The following is a 25,868-nucleotide window of genomic DNA, read 5'->3' as shown; positions in this document are numbered from 1 at the left end:
ATAAAAAAAATCACTTAAAAAGTAATTTAGTTTCCTCAAAAATTATTAAGCTGTACAAATGTTTACACCTTATTAATAATGAGAAAACATATTAAGAACCATTTCTGATTGAGTTAATACAATAATTTTCAGAAGAATTTATTACATTTAAAAATATTTTTTAAATAGAAACTCATAATTTTTAATTGTAATGCTATTTTTGTGGTAAAGATCAAATAATTGCAGCATAAGAATAAATAAATATAAAATATTCAAATAAATCCAACATATTATACATTATACCCAAATTCTATTTTTCTAAATCATATTTTTACATTAATATGTTCAAGTTTAGGGTAGCACAATGGCTCAGTAGTTAGCACTGTCGCCTCACAGCAAGAAGGTTGCTGGTTTGAACCTCGGGTGGGCCAGTTGGCATTTCTGTGTGGTTTGCATGTTCTCCCGTTGTTCGTGTGGGTTTCCTCCAGGTGTTCTGGGTTTCCCCCAGTCTCCAAAGACATGCTCCATTGGTGAATTGAATAAAACTAAGTTGGCCGTAGTGTATGAGTGTGTATGGGTGTTTCCCTGTACTGGGTTGCAGCTGGAAGGGCATGCGCTGCCTAAAACATGTGCCGTAATAGTTGGTGTTTTATTCCGCTGTGGGGAGCTCTGAAATAGAGACTAAGTTAAAGGAAAATGAATGAATATGCAAGATTAACCACTACTGTTAAATTTGTGTATAAACTTTACATAATTCTTAACATTTATTGATTATTTTTCATTACAAGAAAATGATCAACTTATCAGTTTGTTTGTGCAAAGCTAGTATTTTTATACCAATAATAGAATGAACAACCCTAATTTACTATGTTTATAAGTGGAGTATGTGTTTTCTCTTCTGGTACTTTGCTATGAGTGCATACTGCACAGCAGAACGGTAGACCAGAGAGTCTGGATGATATATAGGCAGTCGGCGTGAAGAACAGCTGTTTTCTGCCACTAAAGCAGGTCTGCCAGGCCATTTTCACCTCTAACTTAAACTGGATCTAACCATCCAGTGCTCATTTGTCCCTGCTGTATGAAGCACTAACCAGAAATTGAGAGTAATTAAGGAAGTAGTGCTGTTGTGCTTAATTTGATATAAATGAATTTGAAGTTAGAGGTGCCTTTTGTGACATTCTTTCTTTATTTAGCTTGTGCAGTTCTTGGTTCTCTCTCAGAATGATAAAAATCCTTTGTTTTCCATCGACCCCTTAGGAAAGGCTGTTTAGTGTAATGCCGTTCATTCAGATTCTCTGATCTTTCTAGTGCGTGACTTGTGGAAAAGCTTTTAAAAAGCTGTGGTCTTTACACGAACACAACAAGATTGTCCATGGATACGCCGAGAAGAAGTTCTCTTGTGAAATCTGTGAAAAGAAGTTTTACACCATGGCACATGTCCGGAAACACATGGTTGGTGAGTACTGTTTGAATTTATTTAATTTGATCTGAAATCAGTAATGCAAAAGGGGACTTTTTTAAAAAGAATTTTCTGCAATGCATGCTCTTTTACATTATCATGAAATTAAATTAAGATTTAGACTGTTACTATTTAAAATGATTATTAAAGTTGATATAATGTGTGTACTGTATTCTAGTCACTGTTTTCTAGTTGATGCCATTTTGAAGTTTTGCATTAATGTTGGTAGAGGTTGTTGACTTGACTTAACTTAAGTTGACTTGATTTGACTTCACCTGACCTGACTGGACTTTACTTGATTTAATTTGACTTACTGTATTGATGTCAATTTGAAGTTTTACATAATTATTGGTAGAGGTTATTGACTTGACTTGACCTGACTTGTATTTATGCAAGTTTTGCATAAATGTTGGCAGAGGTTTTTGACTTGACATGACTTGACCTGGCTTAATGTATTGATGCCATATTTATGCAAGTTTTACAAAAATATTGGCAGAGGTTCTTGACTTGACAACCTGACTTGACTTGACTTAATGTATTGATGCCATTTTGAAGTTTTACATTAATATTGGTAGAGGTTGTTGACATGACTTGACCTGACTTGATTGGACTTTACCTGACTTGACTTAACTTGACTTGACTTGACTTGACTTGACTTGATTTGAACTGACTTGACCTGACTTGATTAGACTTCACCTGACCTGGCTTGACTTGACTTGAGTTAATGTATTGACGCCATTTTTAAGTTTTGCATAAATATTGGCAGAGGTTCTTGACTTGACTTGACTTGACTTGACTTGACTTGACTTGACTTGACTTGACTTGACTTGATTTGACTTGACTTTACCTGACTGGACTTCACCTGACCTGACTTGACTTAACGTATTGATGCCATTTTATAGTTTTGCATAAATGTTGGTAGAGGTTTTTGACTTGATTTGACTTGACCTGACTTGATGCCATTTTGAAGTTTTGCATAAATGTTTGAAGAGGCTCCAGTTATTTCACTAAGTTAGGTTGCAGCTTTACTTACAATTTTAACTGTTTCTTAATTTAAAAAAAAATTAACATGTATAAATATTTTTTTTGATTCAGTTGTTTTTTTGTGTCTGTTTTTTTTTTTTTTTTTACAACGAATCAGTTACCTAGAATCAGTTACGAATCAGTTACCTAGATTCAACCTCAAACTCTCAGTTTAAGAGCCTTGTTTGCAGGCAACAGGCCACACCTTTAAACTTGATCCTTCTCAATATTGTGCATTACATCTCACAGATCAGTTTTAGCATAACAAATCTAGTTGGTAGTCAAGACACAACAAAATCCAGCAGTCTGGTCATACACACAAAGACATGTTGTGTAAATTATCCTTCAGGCAGAGGTAACACAGCACACTCTGGCCTTTGTACTGGACAGTACTTTCATCTCCTGAAGCCTGATCTTCCCAGAGCTTGGTTCGGCACAATAGTGAAATACCCAGCTCTGTTTTGAACTGGGAAAAGAGTTGCTGTGACCTTGCTTTGCCATCCAGAACAGACTAAGTCGAGGACAGAGGCTGTATTGTTTAATCTGCCCTGACAGCAGAGAGGAAATATCTTATCTCGAAGTGCTTCCTTCTACCAGAACCCACTCGATTGTCTGCAGGGCAACAAGTTACACTTGCTCATCTGAAACGGGCTATTGAGTATGTGGAGTAATATTGCAGGGTCTTATTATACACTAAACTGTCTTGCTAACTTTAAAGAGCTTATATTTTGTTTTGGATGTGCACTGGAAAAGGTTTACTGGAATGTAAGAAGATGTCTGAAATTGTCTCGTGTTTATTCAAAGATTTGGCCTCGAAACTCTTCTGATCATCTGGTCATATGTTCCAGTCTGTTGTGATTAATTGACTTCTTACAGCACACTTCAGAAACCACATGCACAACAGTAACAATAGCATTGTTGTTGTTTTGTTTTAAAGCTACAGCATGCAAATTAGCGTCTAATATTATGCCGTGTCTTCTATAACTGCATGATTCAAATTATAGTTTTCCTAATAAGGACTCAGAAACTCTGAAAAATCCCAAAAAACTTTAATTGAGAGATAAAAACTTTTAAAGTGTACATCTCTCACACCATTTAATCTACAATCACCCAGTTCAAGACCTTAAAACCTATTAATAGTAAATAGACTACTAATAGCTATTAATATGAACTAAAGCCTAACAACTGGCTTAAAACATGCTAGCAACATGCTGATTCATGTTAACAACATGATAAAGATGCTAGAAACATGCTAACCATGAAATAAACTTTGCTAGAAATGTTTATATAGCACTATCATACTAATCCATGCTCAATATGTGCTAACATAATTCTTGCTTGAAACATGCTAACAGCATGAACATTCTTGGAAGAAACATATAAACAGCCTGCTAGTTCACATTTGAAACATTTTTGAAACATACTGGCAACATGTTAGGCTATGCTAGCAACATGCAAAGCCATATGGCTTTCAAGAGTTCACACTTAGCTGATGATTGATTATAAGCAAGTTTGGCATGCTGTCCCGGGAGAGAGACCTGAGCTCGAAGGTTCTTGAGCCCTGGGCTCCCTCCCGTTTGGAGGAAGAGAGGGGAGCCTCGAGCTCAGGTAGATCTCGACAACTCCCCTTTTTATAATAGCTAAAGATTAAGATTGAAGGCTATTAAAAGATATGCTGCATTATTAGATTACCTGTATTGAAATTTAGATTTAACGATTAACTTGTTGTACATGTTTTTGGAATGTGGGAGGAAACCGGAGAACCCGGGGAAAACCCACGCAAGCACGGGAAGAACATGCAAACTACACACAGAAACGACCACCGGCCTGTTAAGGAACTAGAACCGGTGACGTTCTTGCTGTGAGGCGACAGTGCTATTCACTGAGCCACCGTGCTGCCCTATGGAGGGAAAGGTGAAAAGGTAGCGGTGGAAGGGGGGATTCTACAAATCGAAGATGACTGTAGTGAGAAAACCCTGGCTCTTTATAGTGGTTAGGAATGGCCTGATTGGTGGATCAAGCATGCTAATGCAGAACCAGCCGTGTTAAATCATAATCACGTGCTCCTCTCGAAATTAGTTTATGAATAAACTTCACTTTTCAAGCAACACCAACTTTTATCATCAAATTTAACACATCTATGGATACACCTTAATGAAATGGGAATGGTTGGTGATAGTAACCTCTTGTTTGTGGCACATTAGTATATGAGAGGGGGCAAACTTTTCAAGATGGGTGGTGGCCATTTGGTGGTCATTTGACACATAAAACTTGTTGGGAATTTCACAAGAAAAACAATGATGTGCTTGGTTTTAACGTAACTTTATTCTTTATGAGTTATTGACAAGTTTCTGACCACTTATTAAATGTGTTCAATGTGCTGTCTATTGTGTTGGATTGTCAACGCAACCCTCTTCTCCCACTCTTCACACACTGGTAGCAACACCACAGGAGAAATGCCATCACAGGCTTCCAGTATCCGTAGTTTCAGGTATCTTCACACCGTAGACAATTACCTTCAGATGACACCAAAGATAAAAGTCTTAGGGGGTCAGATCGGGAGACCTTGAGGGCCATTCAACTGGCCCATGATGACCAATCCACTTTTCAGGAAACTGTTCATCTAGGAATGCTTGACCCCATAATGTTGTGGTGCACCATCTTGCTGGAAAAACTCTGTAACATGCAAGCTGCAGTGAATAAAGAGAGAAACACGTCATCATGTAGCAATTTCAAATATACTGTGTGGGGTTTCCATTGATGAAGAATGGCCCCACTATCTTTGTTGTCTATGGTGTGAAGATACAAGATGTGCAGCACCTGAAACTACGGATACTGGAAGTCTGTGCTGGCATTTTTCCTGCGGTATTGCTATCAGTGTGTGTAGAGTGGAAGAAGAGGGTTGCATTGACAATCCAACACAAAATTGTTTTTCTTGCAAAATTCCCAATAAGTTTGATGTGTAAATGACCCTCTTTCTATTGAAAAAACAAAAGTTTGATTAAAAATGGCCGACCTTAAAATGGCCACCATGGTCACCATCCATCTTGAAAAGTTTTCTCCCTCACATATACTGATTTGCCACAAACAGGACGTTAATATCACCAACCATTCCCATTTTATTAAGGTGTATCCATAAAAAATGGCCCACCCTGTAGTTAATTTTGCTCACAGTTTTTACAATGAAAGTGTTCTGGTGATACAAAAAAAGAAGCAGATGCCATTGTTAATTTTTAAATAATAATAATTTTTTGTCTGTTATTTAATTGCAGCTCACACTAAGGACATGCCGTTTACCTGTGAGACATGTGGGAAGTCCTTCAAACGCAGCATGTCTCTTAAAGTGCACTCGCTTCAGCACTCTGGAGAAAAGCCCTTCAAGTGTGAGGTAGGTTTTATGAGTTGCAGTTGTAGGGCATCACATTCTTGTGTCTTTTGTAGAAAAAAAGTCAGTTTACACCACTTTTTTTAATCAGTGAAAACAGACAAGTTACACTAACATCTGATGACTAGAAAGTGTCCTATTTATTCATAAATGTAGGGCTAAAGTGTAGGTTTTGCCGTTCCACCTTTTATACTGTACTTATAATATGTTAAATGATTTGGTGAGAAAATTGTTTGTGAAGTTTGATGTGGTGTAGATTTAGTGCTAGAAGAACAGAGATGTGAATTCTAATGTACTGTATCTGATGCTGTAGAACTGCAGTGAACGATTCCAGTACAAATACCAGCTGAGGTCACATATGAGCATCCATATCGGACATAAGCAGTTCATGTGCCAGTGGTGTGGGAAAGACTTTAACATGAAGCAGTACTTTGATGAACACATGAAGACACACACTGGTAATAACCACTACTTCTATATCTTTAAAGAACAAATAATAATATTTTAAACAACAATATAGTATGTAATATGGCAACTTAATGATTATCAATATAGTGTATACTAATACATTTCATGAGTAATATACTTTAAACATTGGTTTAACTATTTTAACTGTTTTTGCACTATGATTTTAAAACAAATTAGACAAATGTTGTTAAATTATTAAGTGTATAATTGTAAAAATGATATCGTATTTAATATAATAAATATATAATATTATAACTGTACAGTGCATCCGGAAAGTATTCATAGCACTTCACTTTTTCCACATTTTTATGTTACAGCTTTATTCCAAAATGGATAAAATTAATTTATTTCCTCAAAGTTCTGCACACAATACCCCATATTGACAATGTGATAAAAGATTTTTTGAAACTGTTGCAAATTTATTAAAAATAAAAAACCTGAAAAACCACATGTGCATAAGTATTCACAGCCTTTGCTCAATACTTTGTTGATGCACCTTTGGCAGCAATTACAGCCTCAAGTCTTTTTAAATATGATGCCACAAGTTTGGCACACCTGTCTTTGGGAATTCTTGCCCAATTCTCTTTGCAGTACCTCTCAAGCTCTATCAGGTTGGATGGGAAGCAATGGTGTACAGCCATTTTCTCCATAGATGTTTAATAGGATTTAGGTCTGGGCTCTGGCCGGGTCACTCAAAGACATTCATCAAGTTGTTGTGAAGTCACTCCATTGATATTTTGGCGGTGTGTTTTGGGTCATTATCCTGCTGGAAGATGAACAGTCGCCCCAGTCTGAGGTCAAGAGCACTCTGAAGCAGGTTTTCATTCAGGATGTCTCTGTACATTGCTGCATTCATCTTTCCCTCTATCCTGACTAGTCTTCCAGTTCCTGCTGCTAAAAAACATCCCCACAGCATGATGCTGCCACTGCAAATTTCAGGCGGGGAGTGGCTTCCATCTGGCCACTCTACCATACAGGCCTGATTGGTGGATTGCTGCACAGATGGTTGTCCTTCTGTAAGGTTCTCCTCTCTCCACAGAAGAACGTTGGAGCTCAGACCATCGGATTATTGATCACCTCCCTGTCTAGGGCCTTCTTCCCTCGATCACTCAGCTTAGATGGCTGGCCAGCTCTAGGAAGGGTTCTGGTGCTTCCAAACATCTTCCACTGTGCTCGTTGGAACTTTCAGAGGAGCAGAAATTTTTTTGTAACCTTCCCCAGCCTTGTGCCTGGAGACAATCCTGTCTCGAAGGTCTACAGACAATTCCTTTGTCCTCATGCTTAGATTGTGCTTTGACATGCACTGTCAACCCTGGGACCTTATATAGACAGGTGTATGCCTTTTCAAATCATGTCCAATCAACTTAATTTACCACAGGTGAACTGCAATTAAGCTGCTGAAACATCACAAGAATGATCAGTGGAAACAGAATGTACCTGAGCTCAATTTAGAGCTTCACTGCAAAGGCTGTGAATACTGGTGTACATGTGATTTTTCAGGTTTTTTTATTTTTTAATAAATTTGCAACAATTTCAAAAAATCTTTTTTCACATTGTCATTATGGTGTATTGTGTGTTGAAGGTTGAGGAAATAAATGAATTTAATTCATCCTGGAAAAAGGCTTTAACAAAAAATGTGGAAAAAGTGAAGCGTTGTCAATATTTCTCGCATGCCCTGTATGTAATTAAAAAGTACAGATTTTTTCACAATTTTACAAAATTTACAAATTCATTCACAATTATGTAATGCGTACATTAATTGTGTATATAATTTGATTTGGTTGTGTTTTTATTGCATTTTTTTTAACACAAAAATAGATTTTAAAGTTCTGTTTCTGTCTTTCTATGATGCCCCAGGAGAGAAACCATACATCTGTGAGATCTGTGGAAAGAGTTTCACGAGCCGGCCCAATATGAAACGTCACCGCCGCACACACACTGGCGAGAAGCCGTACCCCTGTGACGTGTGTGGACAGCGTTTCCGCTTCTCCAACATGCTCAAAGCCCACAAGGAGAAGTGTTTCCAGGTTAGCAACCCCATGGCATCTGATACCACCACCAATCTGCTGGGCTTTGACCCCGCGTCGGCTGACATGGACACAGCAGCCAATCAGATTCCCAGCCACCCCGTGACTCCTCCCACCGAGGCTTCCAGTCTTCACCAGGTCAAGCCGCTCTCACTTCCTTTCATTCACTCAATCGTAGGTCTTTCCTCTCCTCCGGCCCTGTTTTCCACTGAAAAGGTTAACACCGGTAACAACTAGTTTCAAATATATACATTGTTCATTTAAAGTTTTGTTTTTATCTGAAACCCAAAGCTTGCAGTAGCTCCCCGTAAGCTCTTTGATTCATATCCAATGTGAATCACTCACGTCGGGGTTTCCAAAAGTGAGGTCTAAGACTTCTGTCGTGTGTTTGAACATTGTCTGATCTAAATATTCCTTTTAAACTGTGCAAATTTTCACTTCTCTTATTCTAGTAGAGATATTTTATATATTGTCCAAATAAGCTTCTCGTATTACAGAAAGAAAACAAATGTTCTCATTATTTTTGTTGACATATAATGCATTTTTGTGAGCTACAGGATTAGGATTTGTTATCGCATTTCTGCGTTTTACATGCTCTTGACATAGCCGGTATTTTTTTTGTCAGTTTAAGCCCAAAGTATACTTCATTTTGAAGAATTGTGTAGGAGCCAAATTTGCTGCTCACAGGCCACATGAGCTGTTTTTACAGCACTAAGTTTGTCCACAAGGTGTCAACACTGAACTGGCCTTGGTTCCACAAACAGAAAAGAAACAGGCGATGGAACAAGAACAACCATAGACTACTGAAGCTGGTGAAAACATTACATAACAGCGTTAACAAAACCATTTTACAATCAGATATTGAATAGAAAAATCACAGACATTGGACAATGGCTCAATCTAGTGTGTATTTTATGAGTCTGAACAAATTTATCAGCTATTTTTACAGCAAAATATCATTGCAAACAGAAATTAAGTATACTTTGGGCTTTATTCTAACCATTTCATATACTGTAGCTGCTTTGTGAAGTTAAAAGCAGATGGCGCTATCTTAAAGTTGCGAAACAGCTCTTCAGTCAATAAACTATTAGCCGCTGCGTCTCCTTGCCATTACCAAATCCTGATGCATCGCAGTAACCAAATCCTGTTAGTTTATATGTTATTACTGAATATAAAATGTATAATCACTCCAGCACCTTATTTTTAATCACAAATGTATTTATATTGTCCTGTTGACATATTCTGAAAGTTTGCAAAAGTTTGTTTTGTGAATCGTCTGTGCAGGGCACAGGATGAACGATTGGTTTTCTTCAAAGGTTATATGTAGCAAAGGCACTTGAGAATAATCATTTAAGAAATATTCATTGTTTTTAAGAAAAAAAAAACCCAAAGAAGGATGTTTTGCAAGTTTTTTTCTCTCTCTCTTTATAACCTTTTAAATTTTTCTGAGCACTTTACTCTCAGTGTTGGCCATTTGTGTAATGGCAAAATCTGAAATGCCTGAAACCACTTATGAAGAAATGAGCGTGAAATGGAGTGTGTTTTATTTTGCACAGAGGCAATATCAATCCTGGAGGAACGCCAGGGTGTGTATGGTTCAGAAATAATTTTGTGTTGAATGTCTGAAATACTTTATGGTACACCGAACTGGTTTATCAGCTATTTTTTACAGCAATATATAAATCTTTTACTTATCCTAAATAGATTTTTTTATTTGATGATGGATTTAAATGACAGCAGGCCTGAAAAACTTCAGAAAAGCGAATGATTGATTTGTCAAATGATAGAATTCATGTTATTGTTTTTTGCCCTGAAATGTAAGTATGTAGCAAACTGTTAGACTGACATGTACATTTTGAAATGGGCCTGTCAAGAGGCCACATAGAAAACGTTTGTAGAATTTCCTTATCCACTGACAGAGGGGATTTATACAAATATAGTTCAAGAAATTGCTAACAACTCTAGAAGCAGTAAAATGTAGTAGCTACAGTATTATAGGTATTATCCAAAAAATATATATATTTAAATATAAATATATACACACACACACATATACAATATGTACAAATATACATAGTCTGTAAATATATTCTGTGTCAGATTTAGTTTTCTTTGTTTACATTGTTTATAGAGTCAAATGAATGTGATGAGATGTGGAGGTCAGCACTTGCAGAATGGAAATAAGCTTTTCATATGGGGAGGAAGCTCTTAAAATGTCTTTACATTTTCTGTTTTACCTTACAATGTTCAACTGTTAAGTTCTTGGGTCAGAAAATCAGCTTAATGCAGGTTATAGCAAGTGACTTTAAATAATGCTTTAGGAAGTTTTAGGTCTTTGCAGAATGGTCAATTAAAGGAATAGTATGACTAAAAGTGTAAGATCTGTATTTTGAAATTCTACTTTTTTCTTAAAAGATTTGGTATTAATTGGAAATCATTTTATTTAGTATTGAAATGTATCAGAGTGAAATGGTCTCTCAAAACTATTATTAAGCAGCTAATTAGAAGTTTAGTAGACAAGTTTGACGCATGTGCTATGTGTTTTCTAAAAGATTGTACTTAAAGTATTTTTTTTAAATTGACAATAAAATTTAATTATGACAAATCCCGTTGACTTGACGGAATGTTCAAATGAACAAAAACTATTGAAACAATTTTACAGGGTTCCCACACTTGAAAGTATTTGAATTTCAGACCTAATAATTTAAGCCCTGGAAGATTGTTAAAAGGAAATATAGGTCCTTTAAAGTGCTTGAATTTAAAGTTTATGGTGTTATTTCAACAACTGTACTGCGCTGCTCTCTAAAACTGAACAAAAAAATTCACAATTTAAAAATCTTAAATTTAAATCTTATACAAGAACTATGACAAATCATGCATTTTATCAACATTTTAAAAACCGCATTTAAATATTACCAGTATTGAATTCAACTAATTGTATTAAAGTTCTTTGAACATGACTGTTTAAAACATTTTTGAAAATAAGTAATTGACATTTTATGACATTTTAATGTAAATATTTAGTTAGATACTACACTTAGATACGATTGGCGTTAATAGCAGGTTTGGCATGCTGTCCCGGGAGAGAACCCTGAGCTCAGAGATAATTGAGCCCAAGGCCTGAGATTAGGTGGGTCCTGAAGCTCTCCCTGGAATCGGGAGGAAAAGAAGGAGATGGGGTGGAAGGGGGATTCTTTTAAAACAAAGATAAGGCAGTAGGGTGAAATTGGTCTATTTATTGTAAGCTTGGATTAGTCTGATTGGATTATTACTGATTACAGAAGAGAGGCCAGTCGTGATCAGTCATATAACATGCTCCTCTCGAAATTAGTTTATAAAACTTCACAAAGTGTAAGTGAAATAAGTACAGGAAGGACTTTCATTGTGCTATATATGGTGGGGGTGAGAATTCAATTTAAAATTATTAGAAAGTATTACACTGAAACATTTAAAAAGTCCTTGAAAGTCCTTGAATTTGGCATCCATGAAAGAGTGGGACCCCTGATTTTCAGAAAAACTGTTGTCTGTTTAAAATGACTACTTACATTTACTTCAAACTTAAAGCTACTAAATCTACTACAAACTCTTTTGACAAGTTTTCTCAAGCGAGCATATAATTTATCTCCTTAAACCTTTCTTAATCTATTTGGCAATATTCTGCATTGGCCATTATGCTTATTCCTGTAACCGTAAGTTGGTCATAAACAGCTTAGATATGATGGCACTGTAATGAACCAGCTTAAAGTGTGTAATAAAATGTAGTTGCCATGATTATGAATGTGGTGGTGATTGGTGAAGTCAAAGATTTAAGCAAAGAATTAAGCAAAAGAGACATTACAAATGATTTTGGTGGAAATCTTGCAATAATGTTGATGATGATTGTTTAAGCCTCTTTATGGTTTAGCCACAGATCGACCATGTTGTCAGTGTTTTAATTTATTATTGCACCATAACCCAAGCTCACTTTGACCTCACACACAGAGGGTACTTTCATTTACGCGTTCATTACTTTTTTAACACATGAAGACTTCAGATGTAAGAATTTTTACTTTTCTTTTCAAGTGAGCATTTATGTTTAGATTTAGCAAATGTGAATTCAATAGCATGAATATAAATTTCAATTTATGAATAACATGACATTAAAGTCTGTGTGAAATCAAAATGTATTCATTATTTTGCTTATGTACATTGTTGCTCTTTAGATGAACTATTAAAACTAATCCATACAAGTAATTCCACACACATAAAAAAAGTTTGTTTTGGTAATCTTCAACCACAGTCTGACCATTTGCTTCCACATTTGGAGTGGCAGTCCTTCTCTGATGATGTCAGTTTGACCTGCCTGATCTCACGAGAGAACAAGTATTTACAAGTATTTTACATTTGTCAGTTTGGTGGCTAACTATGTTGGCAAGTTCTACAAGCACACGCATTAAAAAACAAATCTAATATAAGTTTAGATAAAAACATGCACTCGCTGTGGCACAAATAGCGGCAATGTTTTCTTTACAAATATTATTGAGAATATGCCATATTCTATTCTAAAACATTAAAACCACCTAATTGACACTCTAATCTCACATGTACAGTTGGATATTGTTTATTTATTTTTGTTTATATAAAAGTCTACATTTCCAGTTTGACACATTCAAACCACTGCAGACATTTTCTAACCTACAGGCTCATGTCATAAAGGCCTACAGTACAGATACATTTCCTGATAAATAACCTACTATAAATTGCAAGCATTAACATATGCTATATATTTTGTTTTAACAAGCTTTGGAGAGGTACAGACGTAAATTACGCTTTTAAAAAATAGGTCACCTATAGCTTTTGTCATGAGGCACGGCTGCGTTCAAAATGGCATAAATGTTGGCAAAGTGCACCGCGAAGGGAACGCATTTGTCAAATTGTAAAAATACTTTGAAAGCTAATTACGCCTAAGAGAGATGACTTTAATGTTTTTAAACCATTTTAAGATTAAATGTTGGAACGTTCTAAATGAATAGCGCATGGGGGAATAACTGGTAATAGAACACAACCAGGAACTGTGCTTAGCTACAGTATAGTTGGAAACTTTGCGACGCAGTTTGCGAATGTTCATTGGAACGAGGGATTTGGGAAACAGCCAATCAACAAACTATGTTCGTAACTACGGAATTTGTGAACTTTATTGGCTAACAAGGGTTTTCGGAAACGCATCCTGACTGATTTGGTCAGCTCACATTGCTAGTTTTGTGGTAAATAATCCATCTGTGCATGTCATTATATAAAAAAATAGTTTGCCCTTCTAGTCTAAAATTGAAATCTGAAAATGCACTTCCGGTTGGTTTTCTCTCTGAGGTATTGGGCCTGGTTAGCATACTTAACCATGTGCCTCCAACTGTCATTTTTGATAGCGCTATAACAACAAACAGAAATGGTGAGGAGGAATTTATTATTCCGTTTCTCTAGGAACTGTCAGAGTACGGAAAAAAGGCCACAACTTCCAGCTCAATCCGACTTTAACCACGCCCCTCTTACCAATAGTTTGCTACAAGGAAATGATGCTCAAAAAGAAAGCCCCGCCCCCTTCTCAATATTCCATTTCAGCTGAACCTACATCAACATACTGTAAGTCTCAGCAAACCCCAGTTCATTCAGACTTTAAAGTAAACTTCCATATTAATTTTTGTATCTGAAGTCTTCATGCTTCATTTCATTTCCTTCTTCAGTAATATCAACATATTACAAAAAAAAACTTCCCTAGAAACTATTCTATTGTCATTTAACATGAATTACTATTGAATTATCTTGTTACATTATTTTGTGTGCGTGTGTGTGTGTGCACTTTATTTGAATACTAATCTTAAGGTACAAGGTTTCAGATAATACAAGTTTTGTTAAATAAAACACTGCTTTGTTTTTCTTTCAGTTCTCTTTCTGTTTATCTAAAGTCTTATTATATTTTATGTGAATTTAAATTGCACAGAGGTAAACAAACCTCAATCTCTACATATGTTGTATGTAAAAGGCCATCGAGGAGCTAAATCTGAAAGAATTAAAGGTGAAAGTCTTTGTTTTTTAAGGATATTTTGCTGACTTTATTATTATTCATAGTTTGCTGCTTCTTAAGAAAGATTTAGGATGCTTTGTGGCCTTCTTGTTTTCTTTTTAAATGTTTATTTAAGTAAATTTGGAAAGTATGACATGTTAAGAAGGATTCATGTGTTTAGTTTGTCTGGTGTCTTTTATTCTTTGTAACAAATAATAAGCGATTAGCAAGAGATTTGCCCTTCAGAGTTTGGGTAGTTTGTTTCGTTTTTAAAGAAACCACTCACCATGTTGAATGATATTTTAAAGCCAAATTCAAGAAATATACAGTATATCTTAAACTAACGCTTCAAATGTAAAACTGAAACTCTCCCATGCTTTCAGTGTATTGAACCAATCATGAGTGTGACTGTTCTTAAGTTTTAATACTATAATCTAGTTAACTTTGTGTACATCAGCTGGCAGCCATGCCGGTTCTGTCAGCAGATTACTAAACAATGCAAGGACTAGAGTCTAGCGGTGCTAATCAAACAAGGCTGTATTTTATGTCATTTTATTGTACTGAGTAATTATTGTCTGTAACAAACAAAATAAAATGATCATTTCAATAGCGAACTAAATGAAACATCACAGCAAGCATTTTTGTGTGTGTTTTTTTATTTACTGTAGATGCCAAATGTTTGTTTTATACAGAACACAATGAAAATTACATATTAGCAATAATTAAAAAAACATAAACATCAAAAAACAAGATTACACAACATTGCTCTCCATTAAGTGTTCAAAAACAGCATTACAAAATCCAGCCATTCTAAATGATAACTGACTCATTAGTGTCTGAATGTTGAATATCATATGATCACTTTCATGGAATGAGTTTGAGGTTAGATGTTTCATGCCAAGGGCGTTTTCACATCTTTAGATCCTTTGATTTGTTATGAAATGTTTAACAATTATTACAGTATTGCCATTCCTTTATTTATATATATATATATATATATATATATATATATATATATATATATATATATATATATATATATATATATATATATATATATATATATATATAATTTTTTATTTTATTTTATTTTTTTATGTAATTTACTTACAGAAAAGAAATTGGTGATCACATTTTTAGGCCTTGAAATCACTGTTTAAAAAAAATAATAAATAAAATATATATACAGTTGGAATCAGAATTATTAAACCCCCTTTGAATTGTTTTCTTTTTTAAATATTTCCCAAATGATGTTTAACAGAGCAAGGAAATTTTCACAGTATGTCTAATAATATTTTTTCTTCTAAAAAAAAGTCTTATTTGTTTTATTTTGGCTAAAATAAAAGCAATTTTATGAAAATAAAAAAATCATTTTAGGTCAAAATTATTAGCCACTTTAAGCTATATATTTTTTTTTCGATAGTTTACAGAACAAACCATCATTATACAATAATTTGCCTAATTACCTTTAAATGTCACTTTAAGCTGAATGACCCAACGTTAGAAACGAGTTATTAAAACTATTATGTTTAGTAATGTGTTGAAAAAGATCTTCTCTCCGTTAAACAGAAATTGAGAAAAAAAAATAAACAGGGGGATCAATAATTCTGACTTCAACTGTGTGTGTGTGTGTATATATATATATATATATATATATATATATATATATATATATATATATATATATATATATGGGCCCTTTAGGAACTGGAATTGACACCTGTAAAGATTGGTTAATAGCATTTTTACCAAAAGTAAACTACTTTTTAAAGGGTTGTGGAATTTAGCATGATTGCAGTGCTCATGCATGTCTAGACAAAATGTGCCATGTTCTGAAACAAATGTTTCAACTGAGCCAGGCATGCTTTAAATTTATCTCATGTTATTAAAACAATTTAAAATCAGCAGAGAGTTTATATTTAGATTTTGGTGCAGTGAATGATTGGCCAGCACTAGTGTATAGGTTTACATTTTAGTGAGGCGAAGAGTGTTAAGACGAACTCCCAGAACTGTTGCACCAGATGCGTATCGATTCTCCCTCAGTATGCCGCTCCATGTCCTCTCGCTTTCATCATACCTGTCAACAAACATCAAGCTGATTTTAGCGTATTCTTGGATTTGAAGAATCATGCTTATGTGATCAAATCATGTTTAAGTTACTATTCTGTCATTTTTCTCACCCTTTTTTTTTTAAACCATTATGAGTTTATTCTTCTGTTGAACACAAAAGAGGATATTTTGAAAAGGCTGAAACTATTGACTCCTATGTGTTTTTCCTGCTGGTTCTAGGATTCTACAATTTTTTTAAACTATCTTCTTTTGTGTTCAACAAAAGGAAAAAACTCATAAAGGTTTGTAATCACTTTGTTGAGTAAATGGTGAGGATTTTTTGGTGAACTATCCCTTTAAGGAAAAAAAAAGCCTTTATATTAGTGGAGAAGCACAATATATCCATTTCATATTAGCTGCAAAATTCACATGCTGAGATGATATTTGTACTGTAGAAGTCAATGGTTACCGATTTTCAGCTTTTTTTTAAATTATCTTATTTTTCAGTTGAACAGAAAAAAAGAAACTCATAAAGGTTTGGAACCACTTGAGGCTGAGTAGTGAGTAAATTTTCATTTTTGGGTGAACTATCCCTTAAAATAGAAGAGTTAATTTAACATTTTTTAAAGACATTTACAGTATATTTTTAAGTAAATGCAGCCTCAGAAACTTCTTGTAATGACAAAAAGTGAAAAATGTTTCTCAATAATCCCAAAACTTTTAAATGGTATTTGAATTAATTTAACTAAATGGATGTCCCCATTTTTAAGATTTTTAACATTGGATTTGTGTAGTGCATGTGCGTTTCACCTCCAGATGTCATTCATCTCCAGTGGCATGAGATCATCACTGTCCTCTTTAGGAAACATGGCAAATCCCCCCACAGCATAGAGGACCCCACTGACAGAGACCAGACTGAGAGAACTGCGGTCCTGAGGAAACTCAACAAACTCTGACCACCTGAAAAAAAAAAAAGTATAGTTTATTACGATATTGCTAACTCATGGCTGTGTCAATTCACATGTTAATCAGGTAGACTAGAGCATAGGTCTCAAACTCAATTCCTGGAGGGCTACAGCTCTGCACAGTTTTTCTCCAACCATAATCAAACACAGCTAATCTAGAAGTATCTAGTTGTCCTGAACCCCTTGATTAGTTGGCCTAGTTGTGTTTGATTAGAGTTGGAGCAAAACTGTTTGAGAGTTTGAGACCTACGGGAATCCAAATGCCCTATCAGATAGAAAAAAAGGGGACATGTTCAAATACCAGAATTGTCGGAGATGACAGTGCTCATTTAGCGTACATACAATATGAACGTTAAAATGTAAAATGCATTTTTCTCTTCTATTAAAACTGATTAAAGAAACTGATGACTCATCCTGCACTACAGAGACACTTGTCCAATCAAAAAAGTCCTGCCTTCACCCTCTTAGTTTAGTTTAGTTGTTAAAAGGGGCTTTGCATATTAATCAACATTACTGTAAAGAGTTACATTACTGTGCCAGAATTAGCCAATAATGGCTATTTTTCATCTGTAGACCCTTGACAGAATGTTAAAAGTCACACCTAAAAATAGAAAAAAAAGCATAATCACACCTATAAATATACAAACACTTGTAAGAAACAAAGAGATAAAGCAGGGAAAAACAAGAGAGGACAACATAGCTAAGAAGAAACAATACAAGTAGGTCTACTGTCAGGAATACAGTAGAAAGATTAAAAACTATGTAATCTTCTTGTTGGTGTATAAGATGGACTTCCATTCACTAGCAAATTTCCTTCAAACCACTTAAACTAACTTGAAACCAGCTAGCAAATAGCATATCTTGTCATATAACTAATACCTTTTGTTGTTGTTGTTTTACACATGTTCTTTCTAGGCGTTTGTTTGGTCGTATTGTGGAAACACTTACTTGTTGGTTTTGATGTCATAGACCTCAGCGCTGCCCGTGAGGCCTGAGTCAGTAACACCAGCCACCACGTAGATGTTGTTTTTGTGGATTGTGACCCCGAAGAGAGAGCGTGCTGTGTTTAATGGAGCAAAGTCTTTCCATTGATGCGTTTTAATGTCATAAGCACATACCCGATTCAGACACTCTCTGCAAAAATAAGACAAATATGTGAACATAAGATGTAAGGCTATGTGGGAAAATGAAGAGAATGAAAAATTTGAAAATATTGAAAATGAAAATTTTTCATTTACATGTATTAACAATCACATTTTTTTATAAATGTTTAGCTTGTTCTGTAAACTGCTGGTGACATTTCTCACAAATTTTAAATCCTAATTTAATTTTGAATTCTTTTTTTTTTTTTTTTTTTACAGCAGTTTAATTCAGTGGATGTTTTCATCCCAAACATAACAAAAGGTAGTAAATTTGCTCAGAGTGTATTGAGTTATTTTTTATTTTTTAATTAAAGCAGTTTCTCAAAATATTTGTCAAAATAAGATTTATCACCAAAAAATCATTCTGCAAGCTGAAACAGAAATATTTATGGCCAAACTAAGACTCAAGATCACCCTAGAGTGGATGAAAACATCCCCAAAAGTACAAGGGTTAACCAACATTAAATACATCTACCGTATTGTAATGTGTTACCTTTGTTTGTTATTTTATGTGAAGAAGCATGTGACCCTGAAAACTAAAATAATGGCAACTACAATGTAGCTTTTCCATTACAAAAATAAATACAATTTTAAAAATACATTTCAAAAATAATATATAAAAAATATTATACTATATTTAAAATATTACTTCATTTACTGTAATTCGGATCAAATAAATGCAGCCTTGGTGAGCATAAGACACTTCAAAAATATAAAAAAATTCCAATACAAACTTTTTGACTGATATTAAATACATATTCCTACTCTAGATTGCACAAATAAACCTACTTGTTCTCTCCTTTTCCTCCGATTACATAAATCATTTCATTATGAGACACAACTCCATGGCCATACACTAGGTAGGGAAGAGGATCTGACTCAGCCCATTTAAGAAACCTTAATACAAAAAAAAACTGCATTATTTGTTGTAGTCTGAAAAGTTCATGATAAAAAAACACATAATAAAAAACAATATTCAACTGACTAAAATATGCTTACTGTCTGTCGTAAACCATAACTGTGTTCAAAATGTTTTCTCCTTCCTTCATTTCTCTTCCTCCAATCACAAAGATGAAGTTTTCGGCTTCACCCATCCCAAACAGGAAGCGAGGGGAGGGTATTGGAGGCATTCCCATCCAGTCAGACGATGCAGGGTCGAACTGTAAAGATGACAGTGTTGTAAACATTATTCACATTTATGTGAGAGTTTGCTGATCATTTAATGACCCCATCAAAATTAGAATTATGTCAGGAATAACATGGTGAAAGGGATTAAATAAATACAATAATTCTCACCTGTTTATTTTCTAATAATTCAATGAACTGGAGTCAATTATTCTGCTTATACAGTTACCACACCTAAATCATTGTTCAGATGCTGTTTCTTTTGTTTCTTCCTCAATCTGGCTTTGTGTGTTTAGATTCTTACAAATCTCTTCCAAAGCCATTAGTTTTGACTGTGAAGTAACTGTAATTCAGTGTAGGGATATGGACCTTTAATGTGGTCAAATCCTGCCTGGAACTACTTTAACTGTGTAATTAGCAGACAATATGTTCACACCTTAGAATGTTCACCAGCCAATCAAAATCAAGCATCCAAACCCTCATATAATATAAGTGGATTTTAGTGCATGAGGGTTAGCTATAAAGTTGTTTACCCCTTATGGTTTAAAACCTAACTTGTTGGTTTTATTTTTATAACCATATAGTAAGTTTGTCATGCCAGAATTTTCTGAGAGGATTTTCTGGGGTGCTTCTTTAGCATACATAAAAATATAAAATGTAAGGAAAGTGCAATTTTTTCTCCTATAGAAAAACTGATCTGAGTAATTGATGACTCATCCTGCACTATACAGACTTGTGTCCAATCAAAAAAGTGCTGCCCCTCATTTGAAACCAGTTAGCAAATAGTAAATCATGAGATAATTAAAAAACACTTTTTATGTCCTTCCCAGGCTTTCATCCATCGGTATCACTGATTAAATCAAAAAATTCGATCACACTACAATCCACACTTTTAATAAACTATTAATAAAGATTGATGGACAAATCTCTTAAAGGGATAATTCACCCCAGAATTTAAATTTAAATATCCTCTGCATTTACTCAAGTGGTTCTGAGATTTTATGAATTTCTGTGTTGTGTTGAACATAAAACAAGAAACTGTGAAGAATGCTGGAAACCAGTAGCCATTGACATTTATAATGTGAGCAAAGGAATTCCATGGAAGTCAATGGCTGTTTTCCCCAATATTCTTCAATATGCAGTTAAGTCAAAATTATTCGCCCTCCTGAGATTTTAAATAGTCTTTTTCATATATATTTTCTAAATTATGTTTAATAGCGCAGGGATTGTTTCACAGTATTTCCTATAATATTTTTTTCCTTCTGGAGAAAGTCTTATTTGTTTTATTTTGGCTAGAATAAAAGCAGATTTTGATTTTTTTAAAACAATTTTAGGGTCAACATTACAATTCCTCTTAAGCAATATTTATTCGATAGTCTACAGAATAAACCAATGTTATACAATGACTTGCCTAATTACCCTAACCTACCTAATTAACCTAGTTGAGCCTTTAAATGTCACTTAAAGCTAAATACAAGTATTTTGAAAAATATCTAGTGAAATAGTAGGTACTGTCATCATGGAAAGATTAAATAAATCAGTTATTAGAAATGAGCTATTTAAACTATTATGTTTAGAAATGTTTTGAAAAAATATTTCTGTTAAACTGAAATTAAGGGATAAAAAAAAATAAATAAATAAATATATATATATATATATATATATATATATATATATATATATATATATATATATATATATATATATATATATATATATACATATATATATATATATATATATATATATATATATATACACACACACATCCACACAGCAGAGCTAATAATTCAGGAGAGCCAACTGTATTTTCTTTTCTATTCAAAGATTTATCATTTTTGGGTGAACTATACATTTAAGCCATCAATGAACTACAGGTAAATAACAGATTTCTTGGGGTCTTACATATATGTAAATATAGCTGGGTAGAGACATACACACTCTTATCAGTTTACTCATATTTTAATGTTGTCCTCAAACTTGCCAATGTGTAAAATGATTAATACTGACAAAACAATGAATGAAAACGTGACTGAAGCAGTGAAAAAGCAGTTCTTTACCTGTAAAAAGTATGAGTAAATCTGTTCATCTTTGCTCTGCTCATCAAAAAAGAGTCCACCTGCCACAAATATCTGGTTTTCCTTTGTGACCAGACTGCAATGGTTTTTGGGAATTTGAGTTGAGACCGATGCCACATAACAATCATTTCCTGTTGGGTCATAAGCCACCGATGCAGAGTCATTGATCAAAAAGATCAACTCTCTCAAGAACATCCCGAACCGCAGGTTGTCATTCAAGATTCCTGGAAGTCGCTCTTCCTGCTCTTCCTCCTCCTCCACCTCCTCTTCATCTCCCTTCTTCTGTCCTTCCTCACTAGGACTCTTTTTGTTTTTGGTTTTCTTGAGTTCCGGAAGCTTCCCCGCATGGGCATCTTTGACCAGTTGGAGTTTCTTAGTGATCTCAGGATTCGAGCTCAACCACTCATGTTTCTCCACATTTTTGACAAAGTAGTCCCGAGGAACCAGACGTAGCCTGATGCAGTCCAGCAGATCTGGTAAGTCCCCAATTCTGTTCTCTTGGTCATGTCCAACCCACTTGATCAAAGCCTCAAAAACATCCTGCTCCGTCTCTACGTTCAAAGAGTCTGATGCCAAAACTGCCGCCAATTCGCTTGGAGTCAGCTGCAGGAATTCCTCATCCCGAGTAATAAACTGAAAGCGCTCGCAAGCAAAGTTCCTCGCCGATATGGCAAGACGAGGACAATCCAACATCAGGCCTAATCTAAAAATGGCTAAGCAGTTGCTCAAACTCAGGCGCTTTTGCAGGAACGAGACACATACAGTGAATATTGACGGGATCTGAAGCATGTTAGACAAGGCGAAGATGTCCTGAACGTTTTGCTCTGTCACATTGATGTTGGAGGTGTAGAGGTACTTCAGGATAATTCCCATGACTCCAGGCTCCACGTCCTCCAAAACAATCTCTCGCTGTTTGCTCTCCTCCACACCTGATTTGAAGAAAGCTCTGAAGTAGGAGCTGCAGGCCGCCAGGACCAACCGGTGGCAGGGAAACTCCTTGTCTTTTATCTTCAACACACAATCAACCATCATATCACTCTCCAGAAGATCATACAGGCCGTCCTGCAGCAAGGTTTGCTGGTACATTCGCGGCTCCTCCATTGGGTCTATGGGTAGAGCCATGCTGACTGTCTTCAATCCCTTAGTGTCCCACTGAAGTCAATGAATGTCTGTACAGGTAGCACACTTCTGCTTCTGGTGGAGAAAGGAGTCAGGGCTCAGTCAGTTCCGGGATTCATCAGCTGTCCCAGGACTTCAACCCAGCTCCAACTGGAGGATATTTATAGATCTTTCACAAAGATGTGGAATCCATACTTGTACATGTGAAACACAACCCAAGCCCCCTGCAACAGCTGACACACTTCCCCAATGAGGGGCGGCAGTGTAAAAAAACACTGGGTAAGATCATTACATACTACCTTAAGGGAACTATGAATCACTCTTTTGACATTATTTTATAACCTTTTATCCATAGGCTATCATTATTTTAAGTTGTGTCAGTATATTATTCAAAGCGTGGACCAAAAAAATATTTTCAAGGAGTGAATATTTTTAAAGCCATTTATTGATATAATTGCATGGTCAATGTTCAATACGTTTGACATCAATCTTCCTATATTAAAAAAAATGCACTATAACATTATAAAGAGGTTACTATTTTACGCTTTTGCTAATTTTTTTGCTGATGTGTATGAATTCATACTCATATACAAACATTTTTAGCTTTATTAGGGCGTCCTTGTTATACATGTTATAATGAATTTACTACAGTAATGACAAAAAGTAATTACAAAAACGTAATTACATGCAACTAACCTTAGACCTAACCCTCATCCCAACCCTAACTAAATAGAATGTACATGTAGTTATTTAATATTACTCAGTAATCAAAAGCATAGTTACCATCAAAAAACACACTAAAATTAATTGTAAAATGTATCTTCAAAATATATTTCTTTAAGAAAAAAAGTAAGCATAAAGGGATCCCTGTAACCATCCAGGCTCATTATTGAAACGTACCCCTCTATACATTTCTGGAGACTGCAAAATAACTGGTACATTTTTTTTTTGCAATTTTTGTTTTTGAATCCATCAGAGGCCACTGCGTTTGCTTTTTAAGATCTCAAAATTTCTCTTGCGAGTGTCATTCAAACTTGCTGTTCTCACATATATTCACCAGAGGTCGCTGTTTACCCCTTCTCTAAACCCAACCGATTGTTTTCAAAAACAATCCAGATAAAAGAAAAGCCCTTGCGGCTGCCTGATTTTTAACAATCTTACCCTTTTCTCACCATTTTGTTTTTGATTTACCTGCTTTGTGGAACCATTCTTCATCTGACTCTAACCTCGTCATCAACATAGACTTATTCTGAAAACATAACATTTCTAGAGATCAGGAATTATGTAGCCAGAGCCACAAATGGCTACATTTCATCTTTAAAATGAAGCCATTCCTTTTCTCGCTTACCAGCTGACCGCTTACCTGCATGTGGGCGGCTTCCCGGTCCTACCAGTTTTCTAGTAGCATAACACATACTTTGGCGGCCTTGAGATGCGGAGCAAAGTTTACCATGATGGAGTTCGAGTAAGGTGAAGCACAGTTCCAGAAAAACAATAACAGAAGCCGAAAAAAAAAATAAACAAGAAAATAACAGGGTAAGAATGTGGCAAAAACTGAAAATGTGGTAAAAAACAGGGGGCTTTTCTTTTTCTTTTCTGGATTCCTTTACAAAACAATGCAGTTGGGTTTAGGGAAGGGGGTGGGTGGGTAAATAGGTGTTTTTTAAAATACTATTGGTTGGGTTTAGGGAAGGTTGAGGGTGGGGTTATTGGTTGGTTGGTCAGTCAGTCAGTTAGTCAACAGCGACCTCTGGTGGATTTACATGAGAACATCATACGCTAATGGCACTTGCGAGATCTGAAAAATCATACACAGCTGCCTCTGGAGGATACGCAAAAACAAAAACTGCAAAAAAAAAATAAATAAATAAAAAAACTGAAAAAACAAAATGCAGTTCCTGGGATGTATTTTTCTCTCTCCAGAAATATATATTGTGTACATAAACAGAATGAGCCAGGTTTATTAATATTACCATCTTGAGATTGATGAGAGTTCATGTAAAAAAAAAAACAACAACAATATTTGAAGCCAAACGTGTGAATTACCATGAGATTGAGTTAAACATTGGTTAAACTTTTTTTTTTTCATGCTTTTATCATAATTCATTTAACTACTGCAGTAATATTTATTAATTACATGTACTTAATATATGGTTGATATTTAGGTTCCAAGTTAGGTTTAGGGTTAGTTGCATTTAATTATACACAATTGATCGTAATTAATATAGCAATACATAGAATGTGTAACAAGGATATTATATAAAGCTTTACTTGTGTCTTTCTTACAATTAAAAACTCCAAGTAACTACATCAAATGTTGCAAAAGTGATTTCTATAATAAATGCAAGTGTGTACTTTAATAAATTACATTTTATTTTGATGTTTGAAACATTAATGTCTTTGATCGTCATTTAGTGATGCAAAACTACATACTATTATATGCATCATTATGTATTAAAATGTATAAAAGAACAAGAATATATAAAAGAAGTGTGTCTTTTTACATTTTGTGTATATTTAACGAAATTATACAGAGGACTTCTTGAAGAGATAACACAACAAACTCACCGTTTATATGTGTAGTAAGGTCAGCATGTCTTAATCACAACTTCCCTATTTATATTTCTAAGAAAACCTCTGAGTCACTGATGAGAATATCAGCAGTTCATTCATGGCTGAACAAATAGGAGAAACTGTGCCAGCTTGTATAAATATCCAAGAGTGAACAGGGTTTAATGACATCAAAGGTCTTGAATGTTCTCTGTGACATTAATGCTTTTGCTTAGTTCAAGTGATCATTTTGTCATACTGTAATTTACTATACTGTGGCTCCTCAATCTCACTATTAACTAATGGCTTGTTACCTGCCTACTGTATTACATTACATTAGCTGTTTATTAGTACTAATAAAGTACATATTTTGTATGATCTTATTTTACATCCTAATGTAAAACCTAAACCTAATTACTACCTTAATAACTATTAATAAGCTGAAAATTAGGAGTCTGTTGA

The 25,868-nt window shown here is 34.8% G+C and overlaps 2 protein-coding genes across 3 annotated transcripts in view; one reads left to right on the top strand and one right to left on the bottom strand.

Annotated features, from left to right (window-relative positions):
* The window catches only part of zbtb47b (zinc finger and BTB domain containing 47b), a 65,260-nt gene extending 50,253 nt beyond the window's left edge, over window positions 1-15,007 (top strand). Inside the window, exons 4-7 of one of the 2 annotated variants that reach the window (XM_003201302.7) lie at window positions 1,288-1,435; window positions 5,734-5,849; window positions 6,160-6,304; window positions 8,172-15,007. In XM_003201302.7, coding sequence (XP_003201350.2) covers window positions 1,288-1,435; window positions 5,734-5,849; window positions 6,160-6,304; window positions 8,172-8,578 — 816 coding nt within the window. In that variant the 3' untranslated portion in view covers window positions 8,579-15,007. The remainder of the gene's footprint in view (window positions 1-1,287; window positions 1,436-5,733; window positions 5,850-6,159; window positions 6,305-8,171) is intronic. The other variant, XM_073940651.1, reaches the window with a different exon arrangement.
* Window positions 15,008-16,057: 1,050 nt separating this feature from the next.
* Window positions 16,058-23,045, bottom strand: klhl40b (kelch-like family member 40b). Its single transcript, NM_001423805.1, is given in 6 exon segments — window positions 16,058-16,455; window positions 17,238-17,387; window positions 18,341-18,526; window positions 19,324-19,431; window positions 19,534-19,694; window positions 21,720-23,045. Coding segments are annotated over 6 exon segments (1,857 nt in total). The 5' UTR covers window positions 22,860-23,045; the 3' UTR covers window positions 16,058-16,343.
* Window positions 23,046-25,868: the final 2,823 nt, after the last annotated feature.

The sequence above is a fragment of the Danio rerio genome, chromosome 24, assembly GCF_049306965.1.
Source record: "Danio rerio strain Tuebingen ecotype United States chromosome 24, GRCz12tu, whole genome shotgun sequence".
NCBI classification, from domain to species: domain Eukaryota; kingdom Metazoa; phylum Chordata; class Actinopteri; order Cypriniformes; family Danionidae; genus Danio; species Danio rerio.
This window is presented reverse-complemented; position numbering and strand designations above follow the sequence as displayed.